Source organism: Lingula anatina, chromosome 9, assembly GCF_051362555.1.
Source record: "Lingula anatina isolate TDL-2025a chromosome 9, LinAna3.0, whole genome shotgun sequence".
NCBI lineage: Eukaryota > Metazoa > Brachiopoda > Lingulata > Lingulida > Lingulidae > Lingula > Lingula anatina.
Genome location: NC_141775.1, coordinates 1,657,862 through 1,675,676, shown reverse-complemented (window position 1 = coordinate 1,675,676; position 17,815 = coordinate 1,657,862). Strand labels below are relative to the sequence as shown.

Sequence of the window (17,815 nt, the reverse complement as noted above, 5' to 3'; positions counted from 1 at the left end):
ACTAACACTTGAAGATATTTAAAATATAGCTAAATTGCCAGAATTGTTTGTTTTCAGTTCGTTTTGAGATTTTATTACACTGAAGTGAATTATTTAACCCTTCAACGTTATCAAAATTTTTAAAAATGATAAACAAAATAGATGAATAAAGACAATCATGTATATTCTTTGTTGATAATTTTTACATTTGTGTCTCCTATGTGGGGCCGTGAGACGTTGGAAGCTCGTATCTCAGGTCGTATAGGGGTTGGTGGCCAGAACGTTCACGCCATGCTCCCTTCAATTGTTTGAATGTGTGTACAAAAACGTCCAAAGTGGTCTAATAGAAAGTTGGATGCACAAAGAAGGCAAGAAATGAGGCACAAACACTGCTGTGGTTTCAAATTGGAAGTTTAGTAGGCAATCAGTGGTCGGCATCTAATGTAACTGAAGTTATTTGGGGGAAAATAGCGGACTCGACCGGGAGGGAACCCGGTGTAACGTGACAGAGAGTCCCCCATAACAGAGAGTCTGCTTCCGATTCACTTGTGCAGGTGATCCTCGCCCTAGATTTTGACCCACTTAGGTCAGACTAACCCTAACCATTATAACTATATGGAGGGAGGTATTTCTGTGACACAGACCCTCAATTACGTTACACCGGGGCGCCCGCTCTACTCTACGTGCGAGAACTCTACCAACTGAACCACCGAACCAGCCACTGCACTATTTTACTGTCAATCTCGTCTCCATTGGACGTCGCTTGTCTCCTCTTGCCGACAATTAGCATCCACTGAAAGATGATAATCAGCGCATTCAGAACAAGCTGATCCGAGGACTAACTGATCCACAGGTCAAATATGGCCGACCCACTTAAAAGCAATGCCGACTAAACCCCTGATGGTTTCCCCGCCTCCCCATGCGCCAATAAGCGGATTAAACCTCGCTCCCTAAGTTTAGTGGCCAAGTCAACAAAAATGAACAACCTTTAGGAGCCCCCTGTACCACCCGTCTCCCCTGCTTCCAGGCGGCAATTGCATCTCCTATTTGATTGGCCAACTGCTCGGAGACAGTTCTCCAAACCCGGACCTATTGTTTAAGCTAAACCCAACATTTTTGCGCAATGCTGGATAGGCTGTCTTCATAGGAGACGGCTGATATTAAGAGTGCATTTGAAAACGCTTTCACTACATACTGATTGAGAGTTTTCCATTCTCTTTCTCGCGTTTAAGCTGTTTGAGGGACAACAGACTGTGCCCCGTGACAGACATAAAATATAGGACAAATACGGTGATTTATTTGACATTCGTCTGTCGATATAAAAATTGGAAGGCAATTGGTAAGATGGCGCTTAAAATGAACATCGAGTGTTTCCGTGTGGTAGCGGCAATAGTCATCCTGTTCTATTCGGACCGGTCACTCTGCAGGTGCAGTGGCCTATCCACGGTCCAGAGAATTGGGAATCAGATCCTGGGAAGCATGAATTACGCCTCCAGCAGGGCGAGGGAGGTGGTGGACCTTATGTTTCTGGTAGACGAGTCTGGCAGCCTTTCCAGGAAGGATTTCCAGTCGGAGTTGGAGTTTATCAAGAACATACTGGAACATTTCAGCGTGGCGCCACAGTACACACAGGTAGAGTATGGTCTTTATATTATACTAGGTGGAAGAAAGGTGAAGTTGGGGGGTGGTGAAGAAAGTATAAAGATCTTTTAATATATAGTACAATTGGTGGTATTCTGTTGAATGGGGGGTCTTGGTCTGTCTCTTTCTACCCGGTTTGGGGGTGAGGGATATAGGGGTTTGAAAACTATGTGTGTGTGTGAGGGGGGGGGGTGCGCGTGTGTTTGTCGGTAGGTGGGTGGCATGGTTGATTGAGGACAGGGACTTCTGGGGATGTGCTGGTATGTGTGTATGTGCGTTTGTGAAAAAGAGAAAGATAATAAATAAATAAATAAATAAATTAGGAGCATAGCATAGCAAAACATATCAATGGGTACAAAGGAGGGTTTTTCTTTTACTTCAAAATTGATTTTATTTTGGTCTTTATATTATACTGCGTGGAAGAAAGGGGGATGGACCGGGGGGGGATGAAGAAAGTATAAGACACTTTCAATATATAGTACGATTGATGGCATTCTATTAAATGGGAGCTTTGGTCCGGTTTAGATAAGATATCCATAAATAAATAAATAAATTTATTTATTAAGGAGCATAGCATAGCAAAGCATATCTATGGGTACAAAGGTGTGTTTTTCTTTTACTTCAAAATAAAGAATTTGCGAAGAAAACCTTGAGTACTCAGAGTTCGGTTAACAGAATTTATATTTGATATCAGAGATCCAGGATTTTGCCAGGATGAAAAGCAAGATCTTTTGTCTGGTATCACTCAGCAAATGTTAAATTGTAGAGGAGGGCAATTCTGCTTTACGATGTAAGGTGAAGTAACGGGCAATTGGCATGTTATTGCTTCGTTTTGGTTCTTATACCGTTTTAGTAGGGCGAAGGATGGGTACACCCAAAGCTATGAGGGAGGAGGCTGTATTACCCACTGTTTGTCTTCAAATAAAAAAAAATAAATAAAAATAAATAAATTTTATTGCGCAGGTCGGCATTATCACATTTGGAAACGACGCCAAGGTCCACATTAGTTTGGACGTGGGGTCGAAGCTGGACAAATGCGAGTTCATAAAGAGACTCGGTCACGTGGGGTACCGAGGGGGCATGACCAACATGCAGCAAGCGTTCTACTTGGCAAAGCAGAATTTGGACCGAGTGCGGTCAACTGGTCGGGGCGCTCTACAGGTATGTATTGAGAAGATGATTTATTTTATGCTTAGTTAAAGGGATAATAACTCTTCATCTGAAATCTATATTTCACAATAAAAACATTGTGAATAACTCATAGAAATATAATATATTCTGTTGTACCACAAAAAAGGGCAGTTATAGCTATTTTTCTGATATCTAAGCTTGTCTTTAGACGACGTAACCTCCATTGATGGCTATACTCTGTTAAAATCTCTTAAGAAAAAAAAAACGAACTTTTCAGAAAAAAACCAGGGACTAACTTTGAATGTAAAAATGGATTCATTGACCATTGGTTAGTATGAGAAAATTGTTGTTCACTCCAGGAAAATTCATTTTTTGGCCGAAACGAAGAGTTATTATCACTTTAATTAAAGAGTTATGTTGTTGATCAATCCGCCTATCAGTTGTGTTTTCGTGGTTTGACTTGTTCGTGAAAAAGTTGCATCGACTTACAAAATCCATTCCTCGCATTAGTGCCCCAAAACATGGACAAAAATGTCCAAGCCCAAAACGACAGTCCCTTTGCACAATTACTACCTGAACATAGGGGCTCAAAAATCTCCACCTGTGCCACTCTCAAGGTTTCTAACATAGAATTCAAATGTAAATAATGAAGAATATACTGGTACAGGTAGGAGATGTTAGCAATATCATGTGTTGTTGTTTAAATTAACAATCTAGTTACTTGAAAATTTCAGGTAGTATTTCTACTAAGTGATGGACATTGGAACAACGGTGGTGACCCCAAACTCCTTGTGGATCATATGAAGAAGGACAATGTTGAGTTTGTTGCTGTTGGAGTGGGGTGGTGAGTGGCATTTTCACCTGATATATCAGTATAACTCTCCACTTTTCACGCGAGATTAAGACCGTCAGTGTTAATCACTCAGTTGCTAATAGGGAGTAGTTTGCGCCCAAATCGCCCTAAAATCAATTCTCCATAACACTCTGGTAATGCTTCGATTGGAGAAGGAAGAATACATATTATTGATTTTGTCTTGTAAGATTTTTTGCGTATTTCACTAGGTGGCAGAAACGCATATTAAACGACCTGTCATCATCAGACAAAAATGGGAAGAAGTTAGTATATGACATTAAAACATTCAAACAATTTCGGGACATAGCTCGATATTTTCACAAGGGTGAGTTTTCACGCTGTTTTTACACATGATATCGTTGTCAGTTTGCTATGCGGCATAATGGGATTGAGTGATTTATGATTATTATTAGATGCATTTGCTTCGGAACTTATAAAATATTTGTAATTAAAACAATCCCTCCATTTTTATGTTTTCTGTACAATATTTGCATTTTAACTAAACTTTTTAAATAAAAATGATAATTATTATTTGTCCAAAACAACTGTCGAAATCCTGGCAGACATCCTCAATTGGCCAAATCTAGCCAGATACATGTGATGTTTTTCATAAGATCACGTTTCCGGGTGATGATCAACTCACAAGTTTGAGTACCCAAACTTACGTTCCTGTTCTTATCACTTCTTTTGCAGGCCAACAGAAGTTTGAATACAAGGCAGTGCTGGCGACCCGTTGTGGAAGCAAATGTCGAACCGGGGCCTACTGCAGCTGCGACGCACGCGGAGGACAGGAATATAAATGTGTCTGCAACAAGGGATACCACATCAAGCGAGAGGGACAGATTATGAAATGTGCCAGTATGTTATCAATAGAAGTCTTGTAGAGCGCATTAGAACAGCGGACTAACAGACCCGTGGATCAAATATGGCGGCCCACTAAAAAGCTTGTGGCTTAATTCCCGATTAGGCACTGAAAAGATTCCCCGCGGGGATTACGGAACAAGCATTCAAGTGGGTCGGCCATATTTGATCCGCGGATCTGTTAGTCTGCTGTCCTGAATACGCTCGTAAATAAACGATGACGCTACCTGATGCATATGGCGGCGTATAGTGAGAAACCAGTTTACTGACTTCAATAGGAAGGTGCATGATATGTAGCGCTTTTGCCTTTTTTTCCAGAATGCGCCCAAGGAACATACAGCGTGTCAGCAACCACTGAGGACACCTGCACCGCTTGTCAGGGCTTCACGACCACAGCTAACATTGGATCGATCACACCCAACGATTGCATCTGTAAAGATGGCTTCACCAATACCAACACGGCAATAGGCCAGCCTATCGACAAAACACCACCGTGCAAAGGTAATTAGGCTTAAGATTCTGTCTGTTTCTGTCTTTTTAATTTTAAAATGGTTTGGGAAAAATTAGTTTTGCAAGATGAATGGTAATTAGATATGCAGTCAGGTACTTTCTACACAATTATGAAACTCTGTCATGTTTATATCTATTTCAGTGGTTATAGAGAAATGGCTGTCCGTCTATCGAAAACATTCATGTACTACCAGCATATATAGTAAATGTTATACAGCAAAAAGAACGGTTGTTAGAAAAGTTGGCTTGCGTAAAATATTAGATTTCTGCTTAACTGCGAAGAGGCATTGCATAATGAAGTCAATTCAGTTCTCTAGGTCGAACAATAAAATGATAATAATTCATTCAGCCAATATATGCATGCATTCAAAATATACATCAGAAATGGAATTCTGAACAATGTATTTATCAATTCACGTACAGTTTTTCATTGTTTAACTTTCTTTCTTTCGTTATTCTATAAAAGAGGTCAGGTGCCAGAAGTTGACCGCCTCTGCCAATTCGTTCCTCAAGGGACAATGCCTTCAAAAAGTCGGAAGTGTGTGCCAGTTCGCTTGTAATAAGGGTTTTAAGATTCGGTCACAAAATATTAATTCCATTAAATGCCAATCCGACGGGGAGTGGAACGGAGCTGTGCCGCAGTGTGAACGTGAGTCAGACCGCTCCCATATCAATAGTTACATACATGCATACTAACCACTATCTGAATACATGGAAGATATTTTTAGTTGAGTACGTGTCAAGATAAATAGTCGATTGCATAATTCGGTAGTTGAATAGACGAAAGAACAAGCAATCAAATAATTGCAAGCTAAAAAAGAAAGTATCAAACATATAAATGATTTAACAAGTAGATGGTTAAAGTGATGAAAACGAATGAATAAATCATCAATAATGCAACATATGAAGATTTTTTTGTCTTTTGATTCTTTCAGCCATCTCGTGCCCTAACTTGAAGGGCAACGTAGTGCATAATGCAGATCCTTGGTCGTGTACAAACCCAATGGGTTTCGCTCATCACCAAATTGGAACTGTCTGTAGGTCATCGTGTCACCAAGGTTACCGCGCAACCGGAAGTTCTACCCGGGAATGTAAGGATAATGGGAAGTGGTCCGGTACTGACTTATACTGTGAACGTGAGTAGGAAAATAGTAACGCTCCTCAGCATAAAGACATAACGTACTGTGTCCATATTTAAAATTACGATGTTGAAACAACAAAATACACAGCTATTTTTAATGATTTTTTTCAGTGAGTTCTGTTTTTGCATTTCCTCTATTTTCCAATTTAGCAAAATATGCCCACTTATTTAAAGCGGCCTCGGAAAACTTTTTCCCACGTGTAAGTCCTTAAAATGATGGATCGCTTAATGAAATCCACAAAATAGATCCTCCGCCTGTCGACACATTAAAATGTGCCTTCATATTTCAGAGATACTCTGCCAGTCCCTACAAAACCCCCAAAATGGGCGTTTTAGTGTGCAGCATTGCACGTCCCGGCCCACTGCCCGAATGACATGCAAAGTAAATTGTAACCCCGGTTACGTGGTGCAAGGACAGGCCAGTGTGGTGTGTAAGAATGACGGCACGTGGAGTGGTGCACCTGGGCATTGTAGAGGTAAGCTTAGATACTTGACTCTGCTCGCGTGTGGCGCTTCTCCATTCAGGTTGGGGCGACCTTATTTAAAATTACGACAGCAAATTCCAAGCATGGAGAGTCGTTTTCAATGCATTTATAATAAACGGAATTAACCAATACCATATTGTTTAGTTTAAGAGATAAGTCCTTTTTTCGAGCTAAATGTTTTTTTAATGGTCAGATGTACGTCACCCTGAGCTTCAGAGATAACTTGACACTAACCTCTTCACTATAGCCTATCTTCATCGTGTCAAGTTACCTCTGACGAAAATAGTTTGACCTAGTTTATATAAGCCAATCGAATCCAAGTTTCAAAATTTTTCACCAAAGTTTGGTGAAAACGCTGATTGGTTGACCGTCAATCGGTAATCCTCGGCTGATTCCGCAAGCTCCATACTAACAACAAAGTTATTGTCGAGTGCGGAGACATCCGAGTAGTTCCGAGTGCATAATCGAACACAAAGAAAGCATGGCGTCTCCTACGAGTGACTACGTAAAATAATGTGTTAAGTTATCTCTTGATTCTTTGCAAAATATGAGTATATCGGAATTGAAACCAGAGCAGTTTGAGGCCCTGCATCATTATCTACTGAGGGATGATGTATTTTGCGTGCTGCCCACAGGTTACGGCAAGTCCCTGATATTCAGCCTTATCTTTGATTGGTCCGGATTTGAACAAAGCGCGCTTTGACTCGTTCGCGTTCATTGGCTAGATCGTTCAATGAGTCATCGAGTGCGGGCTTTAAATTTGATTGGCGGGCGGCGGGGGCAATCGAATGTGGTCAGAGGTAACTTGACACGATGAAGATAGGCTATAGTGAAGAGGTTAGTGTCAAGTTATCTCTGAAGCTCAGGGTGATGTACGTAAACTTGTTGCGTCATCCAGGAAGACAAAACCTGACGCAATGTGGAAGTCAGGCCGCACTGCACAGTACCATTGACGTTAACCGTAGTGCTTTGAAATAAATATATGAGATATAAAATTTTCATAAAAACATTTCAGCATAACTTTCTTTCCAATTGATCTGTGTCTCTCTGTTACACTACACCTGTCATAATGATCCATTATATTTCACAGATGCCCAAGGTCCCGTCATAAATCAACGAACAAGTGACATAACTGTCAACGCAGCTTTGGACAGCAATCAAGCGGTTGTGAACTGGGAGCAAGACAAGCCACGAGTGACGGACAACTCCGGAAAGGCACCACGTGTGACACTTTACATAGGCGGCCGAGAAATAAAAGGTAAGGACAAACAGTATTCTCGAATTTGTTGCGACATAATTCCGACATACCAACGGGTTATTTCTTGAAAACGTTATTTGTCGTTATATTTCATGCAATATTAATCTTTTTAAAGCTAAAAAATCACAGTCACATAAATTAATCCATTTCTGTTTTTCTTCCACGTTCCTTGGGAAGGATTTAAATAGATGTTGACTTAACACATCAGTTAATTTCCCTTTCGCTCATGACTGTCCTGCAGATGTCCATGAAAAGATCGAAAGGACAAAACTTCGCTCCTTTTTTAGTATGCTGAATAAATAATTGATATACTTGAGAAGTAATAAAACTATATTCCTCAAGCTGCACTCGAGATCTCATTATCGCAGAAAAGAGAAAGTGTAAGGTGACCAGGGATTGGGTCACCGGGGTAGAAAGAGTATGTTAAATGACCAGGGATTGGGTCACTGGGGTAGAAAGAGTATGTAAGGTGACCAGGGATTGGGTCACTGGCGTAGAAAGAGTATGTAAGGTGACCAGGGATTGGGTCACCGGGGTAGAAAGAGTATGTTAAATGACCAGGGATTGGGTCACTGGGGTAGAAAGAGTATGTAAGGTGACCAGGGATTGGGTCACCGGCGTAGAAAGAGTATGTAAGGTGACCAGGGATTGGGTCACTGGGGTAGAAAGAGTATGTTAAATGACCAGGGATTGGGTCACCGGGGTAGAAAGAGTATGTTAAATGACCAGGGATTGGGTCACCGGCGTAGAAAGAGTATGTAAGGTGACCAGGGATTGGGTCACCGGGGTAGAAAGAGTATACAAGATGAACAGGGATTGGGTCAGCTAGGTAGAGAGAGTATGTAACCCTTAATTCTCACTTAACATGCAGAGAAAGATGAGTGTTCCTAAACGTCAAATTACATGTAGTACCTTTCTCAGGTTCTCTAAAGGACATGTGGTTGAAGTAGAGAGAAAAAATTCAATTTTTTTACCAGATTACATCGAGAGAGAAATTATTTTCTTAATAGGTGGAGGCTATAAACATACTTTCAAGATAGGTGAGACCACAGTGAAGTACGTGTTCACAGACGACAATGGTAACAGCGCCAATTTCAACTTCAAAGTGGAAGTGCGGGGTATGTATGAAGTGAAGCACTACATTCGTGCTGGGATAGTTCCATATACCTCTGTAGGAGATGTGAAGTTGCCTTCAATTTTAGCAAGATTTGTGACGCTTTTAAATAGTATTAATTATGCATTCATTGACTCTGGAGGACACAGAATGGTATGAGGTCTTTGAAAAAAGTATTTGGAGAAGCTGTAGTCTTGAAGGGTAGTTTTTGTGTTCTGTGGCTACTCTCATTTTTAAACCGAAAGTATTAAAATTGACCCCCATGTTTGCTTGCAAGATAGAGGCAGGCCTACGGATTCAGCTTACAGTACATGTGTCATTAGTACCTTTAATATGATTGTTAACACGGAAGGATTTTAATAGTCATATGTTAATGTTAAAATAATACAACAAGCTAACGATATGAAAATATTTCGCCTTGTGCTTTATAATTATCATACGTAATACATTGTAATTAATTTTTCTTTCGCTTATTACTCCCCATACAGATGTCCAACCACCCACCATAACCTGTCCAAAAGTTGACCCAGTTGTGTCTGCGGACAGAGAGGTCGACGTGTTCTGGGTAGAGCCAACGGTAAAAGACAACAGTGGCAGACCTGTGACGGTGAACAGCAATATGAGTCCAGGGAAGTTTTACTGGGGGCGGTACAAAATTGTTTACGACGTCAGAGACGAATCTGGAAACCGTGCAAGTTGCTCTTTCGCGCTCAACATAGGACGTGAGTAAACACCGTTTGTATGTCGACTGCTGACGAAAGTAAATTTTGTTTTATGCAGTAACAGATTAAAAATATATTTCAACTTCAAGATTCGTACCTCATACTTATATTAATATACAGTATGGTGTTAGCTTTAGCCTACACCGCTAGGGGCGCTACTTGCTGGGTGATACTTACAGAACCGCACGAACCATTCTAAGTACAACAACTATTTTCTCATCAGAAATATATATTTTTATCTTGTTTTTTTTTAATTACGCAATACAACCAGTATATCTCGGTTACACCTCCAAAAAGATTATATTGAGTCGGCATGTTTGGTGATGACCCATCGGTCAGTGTTATGTTTCATGATGACGTCATCGGTCAGAATTATGTGTAATGATGACGTCATCGGTCAGAATTATTTAATTCAATTGAGTGATGATGTCATTAGTCAGTTTTATATTTTATCAAACTTCACATACTCGGAGGTCAGACTGTAATTCATGCAGAGTCTAATATTAAGAATGTGAAAATACCACTGATGAAATTAAACAAACATAGGGAACCTGCTCTTTTCAGCTCACCAGTGTCCTGATCTCCATACACCTATCAACGGAGCTGCGGGATGCGACACCTTTGGGTACGGAGTGTTCTGTACTCTTCAGTGCCAAAATCCATACGATTTCGACTTGCCAGCCGGTATGACGTCCGTTCCAAGTTTCTACGTGTGTGGCGGGAGCGGGAAGTGGCAACCCACCACCCAAGTGCCCGACTGTACCCGTAAGTGCTGATTTGTAATGTATTCAAATCAAGGGGAAAAACGGTTTTTGATGTACATGGGAAATGATTTGCAATCGTTTATCAGTAATTTTATGTGAAGTGACACCTCGTATCGTTTGAAATACATTTAATGACCTCATCAGAAATTCAAATATCTGGATTGTATTAGGCCTATATACATGTATTTTCATAGTATCCATTACGTGTTACAGGATACCAGGATCCAAATGACAACCTCGTTCTGACCTTATACTACGATTATGAATGCCCGGATCCTAGGGCCCAAAAGCAAATCAAAGAAAATGCTGTGAGCAATTTCAAAGCTTCGCCTTTTGGGCTTACATGTAACTGCATTGTCACAGTCGATAACTTCAGAGTCATATGCGGCGCCATTAACGCCAGTGCTGTTCGAGGAACACCAGCGCCCCCTCGAGGTAAAAGGTCCGTGGGGGCTCCTTCACTCAGAGGACAAAATGTTGAGTTACTCATGAGAGAAATGAAAAACGCGCTAGAAAAGAGCGCACAAACCATCGGGCTTCGTGCTCGGTATAATGTCCACGGAGAGGTGGAGAGTTGCCCACCAGGCCAGGAATATAAACAAGAGAGAAATAAATGTGGTAAGTGTATCTTGGCAGTCTATACATCATAACGTTTAGAAAACGCTATGTTTAACAACCCTGTCTTCCGACTTAATCTTTTTTTTAAATCTTGAATAATATGTCCGTTTTGAACTGGACACTTTTACAAGATAAAGTACAAGTTAAGGACTGTGGCCGAGTCCAATGAAATTGAAAGTAACTAAAATGGTCCGAAAACGATCCTGGGTAAAATTTGATCTAGGTACACAAAGGTTTTCATTGTAAAAGGTCCACTATTTCAGAAAAAGACCCCCTCCCCTTTTAAATTGCTGGCTACGGACCTGTAATTTAAATTCTTTTTTTTTTTTTATAGTAAACGTTTCTCTCTCTCTCTCTCTATTTTGCCAGCGGTCTGCGTGAAGGGATATTTTCAGAATGCGGCACTGAAGTGTGAAAAATGTCCCAAGGGTCAGTACAGCGAGGAAGAGAGACAGGTCATGTGTGTGGCTTGTCCCGACGGGGAGAGTACGCTGACCACTGGCTCTTTCAGTAGACAAAACTGTACCGGTAGGTGAAAGAACACGTACAGGGTACACAGGTAGGCCTAATAAGTGGGGTTTCCTATTTAGGGGGAGGGGGGCAGATGGTTTATTGAAAAAAGAAATAAACAGAAGAAGTATGTGGTATGATGGGCCTAGAGGTGGAAAGGTGCTCAGGTTTTAAAGTACCTAAAATGAGAACAGTGAAAGCCTCAAAGACTTTTATTTTTGGGACATTGTCTACTTTTCAGTAATCTTAGGATTCCGCCATATACATTCAAAGATTTGAACAATTGTAATGCGATTCTAATGCAATTCTTGAAAATGTACTTTACAATGCATTTCACAAAATGTTTTAATGTCTTGACTGTTAGATTCCAATGGTTGATCACTTCCCGTCGCTGCTCCCCTTTTCGCCTGCGGTCTTAGCTTACAGTTTTAAGGTAAACTTTTTTTACAGAGATGTGCAGGCGAGGTTATTATTCCGGTAACGGATTAGAGTATCCGGACTCCTGTTCGCCTTGTCCTGCGGACACTTACAACACTGCCCGAGGACAGATGAGTTGTAAACCCTGTCCAAGAAACACGCACACGGCGCCCCTTGGTGGAGCAGATGATAGAAGAAAATGTAAAGGTATGGCTTTTTGAATCTGTGTGACATTTTCACAAATGAAATCTCGCTCTCGCGGGACTTTGAGATAATGGTAGGCTTACAGGGGACATTTGGGTACAATTGAAATATTATTATTTATTATTTCATTGATAATAATAATAAGAAGAAGAAGAAGAAGAAGAAGAATGGTCAATGATCCCACTTGCTGCAGCTTACAAATATTCAACACTATTTACGTTCATGTAAAAAAATACAGATGAAAAAAAACATTTTGGCTCGTTTTCTTTGAAAGCTGAAGTTTGTCATTTTGGTTGTACCCTAACCGGTACACTTATCATGTATAATCCAACGGATGAGTTTTATACTTTTCTTTGTCCGAGGAGGAGAGTAGCCTATTGGATATTTTAAATAATAATGGCCTGCTTCTGAATTAATCCGGAGAACCATTCCCCAACTTGCACGTGACATATTTTGAAGCTCAAATGACGCTAAATTTCGTGTTTTCAGCGTTCATAGCGTCCACGGCACAGTAGCAACGCACATATTTAATTTCCCCCCTTTATTTCAGGTCCGTGTCCTGCTGGAACAGTGTCAGTCGATGGTCTTCAGCCTTGCAAGCCTTGTCCAAAGAACACATACCAACCAAATGGAAGGTCAACGGAGTGTCAAGAGTGCCCATCCGGCAAGGTCACGCTGGGTGAAGGGAAAACGAGGATTGGAGACTGCATAGGTATACAGTAGTACTTGTCGTCAAGGAAATAGACATCCATTTTCCTCGGTTCATAGTCAGAATCTTTGCAAGATATCTCTAGACATGAAATAGGACTTCGGGACATTGTCGAACCCGCGTAGAAAAACTTTATTTAAACAATAAAGATAAACAATAAACATAAAGAACGTACACATGTACCAGTAGTTTTTTTTTGCCAGATCTAAATGAAAAAGAGACCAAATAAATAAAGAAATAAAGAAAGAAATATTTACACTTGAAGCATTTTATTTTCAGATCTTAATGAATGCCTGTCTAACCCTTGTCTTAATGGGGCCCGGTGCGAAGATCGCATAGACGAGTATTTCTGCGCATGCCCAGTTGGTTTCACAGGCAAAAACTGTGAAGTGAACATAGATGACTGTGAGAGCACGCCGTGTATGAATGGCGCCACGTGCTTGGACAGGGTGAACGGGTATGTCTAATGGCCGAAATAAATACATCTGTTTGTTGATGATATCAGATCACAAATTTTCTATGTCACAAGCTTATTATTTTTTTTATGATATAGTTATGTTTCAATGTTAGCATGATATATTCTTCGGCCCGCAATGACGTCTCTGGCCATGTCTTTTGCTGAAAAGAATCGGTTCGTGGCAAAAGAAAATTTGTGAACGGATGTTTCTAGCTTTTGAAGAACCTGCTGCGTTTATATTCCGATGAAAATGCTTTATTGTCAGTATGTGTAGGCCTATTTAAAGAAAAAAACACCTTACTGTACCTTGTTGTGTACATGTACATGGCCGCCACAGTATCCATTTCGTACGTTAGAACATTATGGACATTTTGCTAGAGACCTCGTAAGTTCCTGCGTGAAATGAAGGCAGTGCTGTTCATTGCACCTGGTATAAACTTTATAAAATCACATAACTTTGTGATCCAATGTTGGGCTGTGTGAAAACCGTAAAGGTTTATCCGGCGTATAGTTCTGTACGGCTTTCATACAACCCAACACAGGGCGCCAAAATAGTTCAATAAGCAGTTTGTACCGACATTCATCTATCGATCAACCGTCATTTTGCAGATACTCGTGTCGCTGTGCCCCCGGTTATACTAGGGCTGATTGTTCCCTGAATATTAACGAGTGCGCCTCTTCCCCCTGCCAGAACGGCGCTACTTGCGTCGACAAGGCAAATGGCTACACCTGTCTGTGCGTACCAGGCTTCCATGGCAACAGGTGCGAGATTAACGTCGACGAATGCGCGGACAACCCTTGTGAAAATGGAGGGAGTTGCCGAGACGGGGTGAACGAGTACACTTGTCAGTGTCGGCCTGGCTTTACGGGGCTTAAGTGTGCACAGAACATTGATGACTGTGAAGACGTGAGTTGTCAGAACGAAGGTGAGCGGGCTTACAAACCACACAAATTATCGAGAGGTGCTGTAAGGCATAACATTAAAGTGGACGTGATCGCGTTGTCAAATGCCGTCTTCCCTCGACGCTCAAAATCAATTAATAATAATAATAATAATGAAAATCATCAAGGATTTATCCATGAATATCTAATTTTGGCCTCTAAATGTTAGTTTTATCCTAACAATTTTTAAATTTATATATACATAGTGTACCTTCAAATTATTTGAGATCAGAAAGACTGATATAACAAATTAAATGGAATAATTGCATAACACAACAGACAATAAAAAAAATTAAAAAACTGACTGTTATTTCTATTGCTCTTGTTTAGGTTTAAATGTTACTTGTCTTTTTTTAATAAATCAAAATCTGATCAAAACTGCCGATTTTTACATTAATTAATTAATCGAATTCCAGGGACTTGCGTTGATGGGGTCAACAGTTTTCAGTGCCGATGCCCTCCGGGTTTCACTGGAAGATATTGCGAAACTAATATCAATGAGTGCGCTAGCTCCCCTTGCGTCAACGGCGCCACCTGTCATGATGACGTCAACAAATTCATATGCAAATGCAAGCCATATTATTCAGGGAAAACTTGCAGCACACGTATGTTATACTGATTCTTCGTATTTATATAAAATCCGGACGTTAAAAATAAAACATTTATTTGCAAAGGCAAACTGTACTATCAAATAAAAGTATGCATTATACTTGCCACAAGTCACTCTTTTTTCGATAAATTTGGCAGTCTTTTCAAGTAAACGAAATACCAAATTTCTCTTTCATAAAGAAATTAGCAAAACTCTCAATAACAGTTCCCTTATCGAAATATTCAATATTTTAGATTAATTTTCACCAAACCACCAAGCTATCATTCGTGTGCTTCAATTGAATATGTTTATATCTTTTTTCCCAGCTGAGAAGGGCATTTCTTTTGACGTTATGATAAAACGTACATTAAAAAAACAGTAACTCACAATTTTAACAAAACAAATTATACATGATTACAGGAGAATCTCCATGTTTTGGAGTCGACTTCAACCAGGCGTCCGAGTTGGACTTTATCAAGTTGGAACCTAATATGCCATTCAGGTCTTTGTCAGCTTTAACTATAGAGTTTTGGATGGAGAGCAGTGACAACAATAAAGTGAATGGGAGTTATGGGACGCCAATATCATACGGTTCACGTGCTGGCGACAATTTCACCATCTTTGGGTATGTTGTAGTATGAAGCCTGTATTACAAGTATTACTGGTTCAAGCATTAATGTCTGTGTGTGTGCTTGTGTGTGTGCGAGAGAGAGAGAGAGAGAGAGGGAGAAGAGAGTAAGAAAGAAAAAAGAGAGAAGGAGAGAAAGGATTTTTGTTCAACGAACGGTAGAGTTTTATTCATCGCACCAGTTCGACTGGTCTTAACGTGTGATTGCGGCAGGTTTTGCTCGCTTTCACAGGCCCAAATTAAGGTACCGATTAATAAAAGCGACCGGATCAAGTTTATCGACTCTTTTAAGTTATAAGCCAGGCTCTTAAGTTGTCTATCACTGAAAATGGAGCGCTCGATGTGAAAGTGACCTGAAAGAAAGAGAGAATGAACAAATATAATGAAAGCAGAACAGGTAGACGAAAAAAAAACGGATGCAAGGATCGAGGGTCGAAGAAAAACAATCATCGCTAATATAATAATCCATAATCATTTATACTATTTTATTCACATCCACATAATAAATTGCCTTTTTGTTTAAGATATACTAACTTTGCAATGGTGGTCAACGGTGAAGAGGCCATAACGGGAGTGGACGCAGCAGACGGGCAATGGCACAAGATATGTGCCACGTGGCAGGCATCAGACGGTGAGTTCTTAAACCTGTTAAAGTTCTTCGTTTCTCATACGGGGTTAGGGAAATGTGAGCAACTCTGTGGAAATTAATTCTTGCTCTGCTTAATATTCCGGGTCAGGCAATGATATGTTTATTATTTACAGCATGAGAATACACAAGTACAGGCAAAATGTTTGAGGAAAATTGCTGCAGCAAGTGACTCTTAGCCAAAAACTTCCAACCTTCGACTCGCAACTCTCTCCCAAAATGTGCACGCACGGTCAATACGAAGTTGTGTGAATACAGTTAAAGCATTTCAGTGATTTCACCATTTTCCCCGGACACCGTTCTTTTACACTGTCTTCCATTCACAGGCAGCTGGCAATTTTACAAGGACGGCACACTCAAACACAGAGGCAAAGATCTTTCGAAGGGACGACCTCTACCCGCCGGAGGCATCTTTGTTCTGGGACAAAAGCTGAACGGCCTGGAGACGTTTTCACCTCTAGACACGTTTAAAGGCAAGCTGCACGGCATGCGGCTCTGGGACAGGGTACTGGACTGCTCGGCGGATATTTCTGATGCCACAATATCCATTGCATGGCCGGATTTCATCGGAACGATAGAGGGCCGTCTCGGCAAGACGAGATCAATTATTCCACCAGGAGTTTCATGTAAGACTGACGAATTCAAATCAATGAAGTCGTCCGTGTTTTTGTTCTATAGTATCGAAATTCATTGTTATAACTCGCCTTGATGAGCCAATTTACTTCACCTTTTTTAACTAATGTATTTTGAATGTTTTATATATCGAATATCATGATATCATCATCATATCAAATCTAATAGAGTGCTCATCAACATTCAACTTGAAGAAAAAGTTGCCACCTTTTCCAAAAACAAACCAGCGAATATATATTATACTTTGTGTCATAGAAAAATAAAAATCAATAATTGACTTTATTTTCTTAGTTTTACCATGACATCACTTTGTATTTTTTAAACGTTTCCAATTTTCATTGCAGGTTCTACGTAAAGCCTTTATCACCAAGAATGCCACAGCGAAAATACTGTCCTGTGAAAAAGGCCAAACAATGAAGTTTGAATAATAATTCTCATAAGACAAAAAGTAGGATGCAAATGACGTTGACGTTACAAATGTATAATAATTATTATCACGGGAAGTATATGTTCATTTTATCCTCGCACGTTGGTTAGATGATTGTTCATCCAAGCCGCTGAGCAAGTCACCTGCCCTGGTATGAGGGTCGCTTCAATTCTTAAAGGACAGTTATCTTTAATTTCATCAGCACAAGTTTCTACCGCGTTTGGTTAATTAAAAGTATAATAAATGTCAGCGATATACCAAAATGGTCATTAGTAAAACACCAAAGGAGTAAATGAGAGCGACGCAGCCTGTTTATGTATACCCGTACCAGTATTTGTTCTCCCCAGGCTTCGTCTAATTTTTTCTTGAAAATAATCCAGCGGACAGATGACAACGCAGTATATCCGGTTGTTATAGCTACGAGAGTTGTCACGACAACGAGTAACGTGCACTTCTTTGCATTTTCTTTCGTGAATAAAGCCGATTTGCGATAAGACTCACGTTGTTTTTTGTCAGTGTCTGTCCCTTTATAAAGAAGTTAAATACTTAAGAAACCAACATGAACATTTACAAACA

At 40.3% G+C, this 17,815-nt stretch overlaps 1 protein-coding gene across 2 annotated transcripts; it reads left to right on the top strand.

Moving 5' to 3' along the window:
• The first annotated feature begins 1,074 nt into the window (after positions 1-1,074).
• Positions 1,075-17,735, top strand: LOC106175987 (sushi, von Willebrand factor type A, EGF and pentraxin domain-containing protein 1-like). 2 transcript variants are annotated; one of them, XM_086995923.1, is made up of 24 exons: positions 1,076-1,611; positions 2,584-2,781; positions 3,486-3,595; positions 3,814-3,929; positions 4,298-4,462; positions 4,784-4,966; positions 5,442-5,624; positions 5,911-6,111; positions 6,407-6,592; positions 7,692-7,859; positions 8,870-8,977; positions 9,462-9,695; positions 10,260-10,460; positions 10,673-11,077; positions 11,447-11,605; positions 12,038-12,211; positions 12,759-12,920; positions 13,197-13,374; positions 13,984-14,300; positions 14,733-14,921; positions 15,326-15,530; positions 16,058-16,164; positions 16,506-16,805; positions 17,157-17,735. In XM_086995923.1, exons 1-24 carry the CDS (start codon positions 1,324-1,326, stop codon positions 17,165-17,167), a joined length of 4,548 nt encoding a protein of 1,515 aa, XP_086852049.1. In that variant the 5' UTR covers positions 1,076-1,323; the 3' UTR covers positions 17,168-17,735. The 2 variants fall into 2 exon arrangements, with proteins under 2 accessions (XP_086852051.1, XP_086852049.1); XM_086995925.1 differs by lacking the exons at positions 16,506-16,805; positions 17,157-17,735 and adding an exon at positions 16,296-16,469 and having other exon boundaries at positions 1,075-1,611.
• Positions 17,736-17,815: the final 80 nt, after the last annotated feature.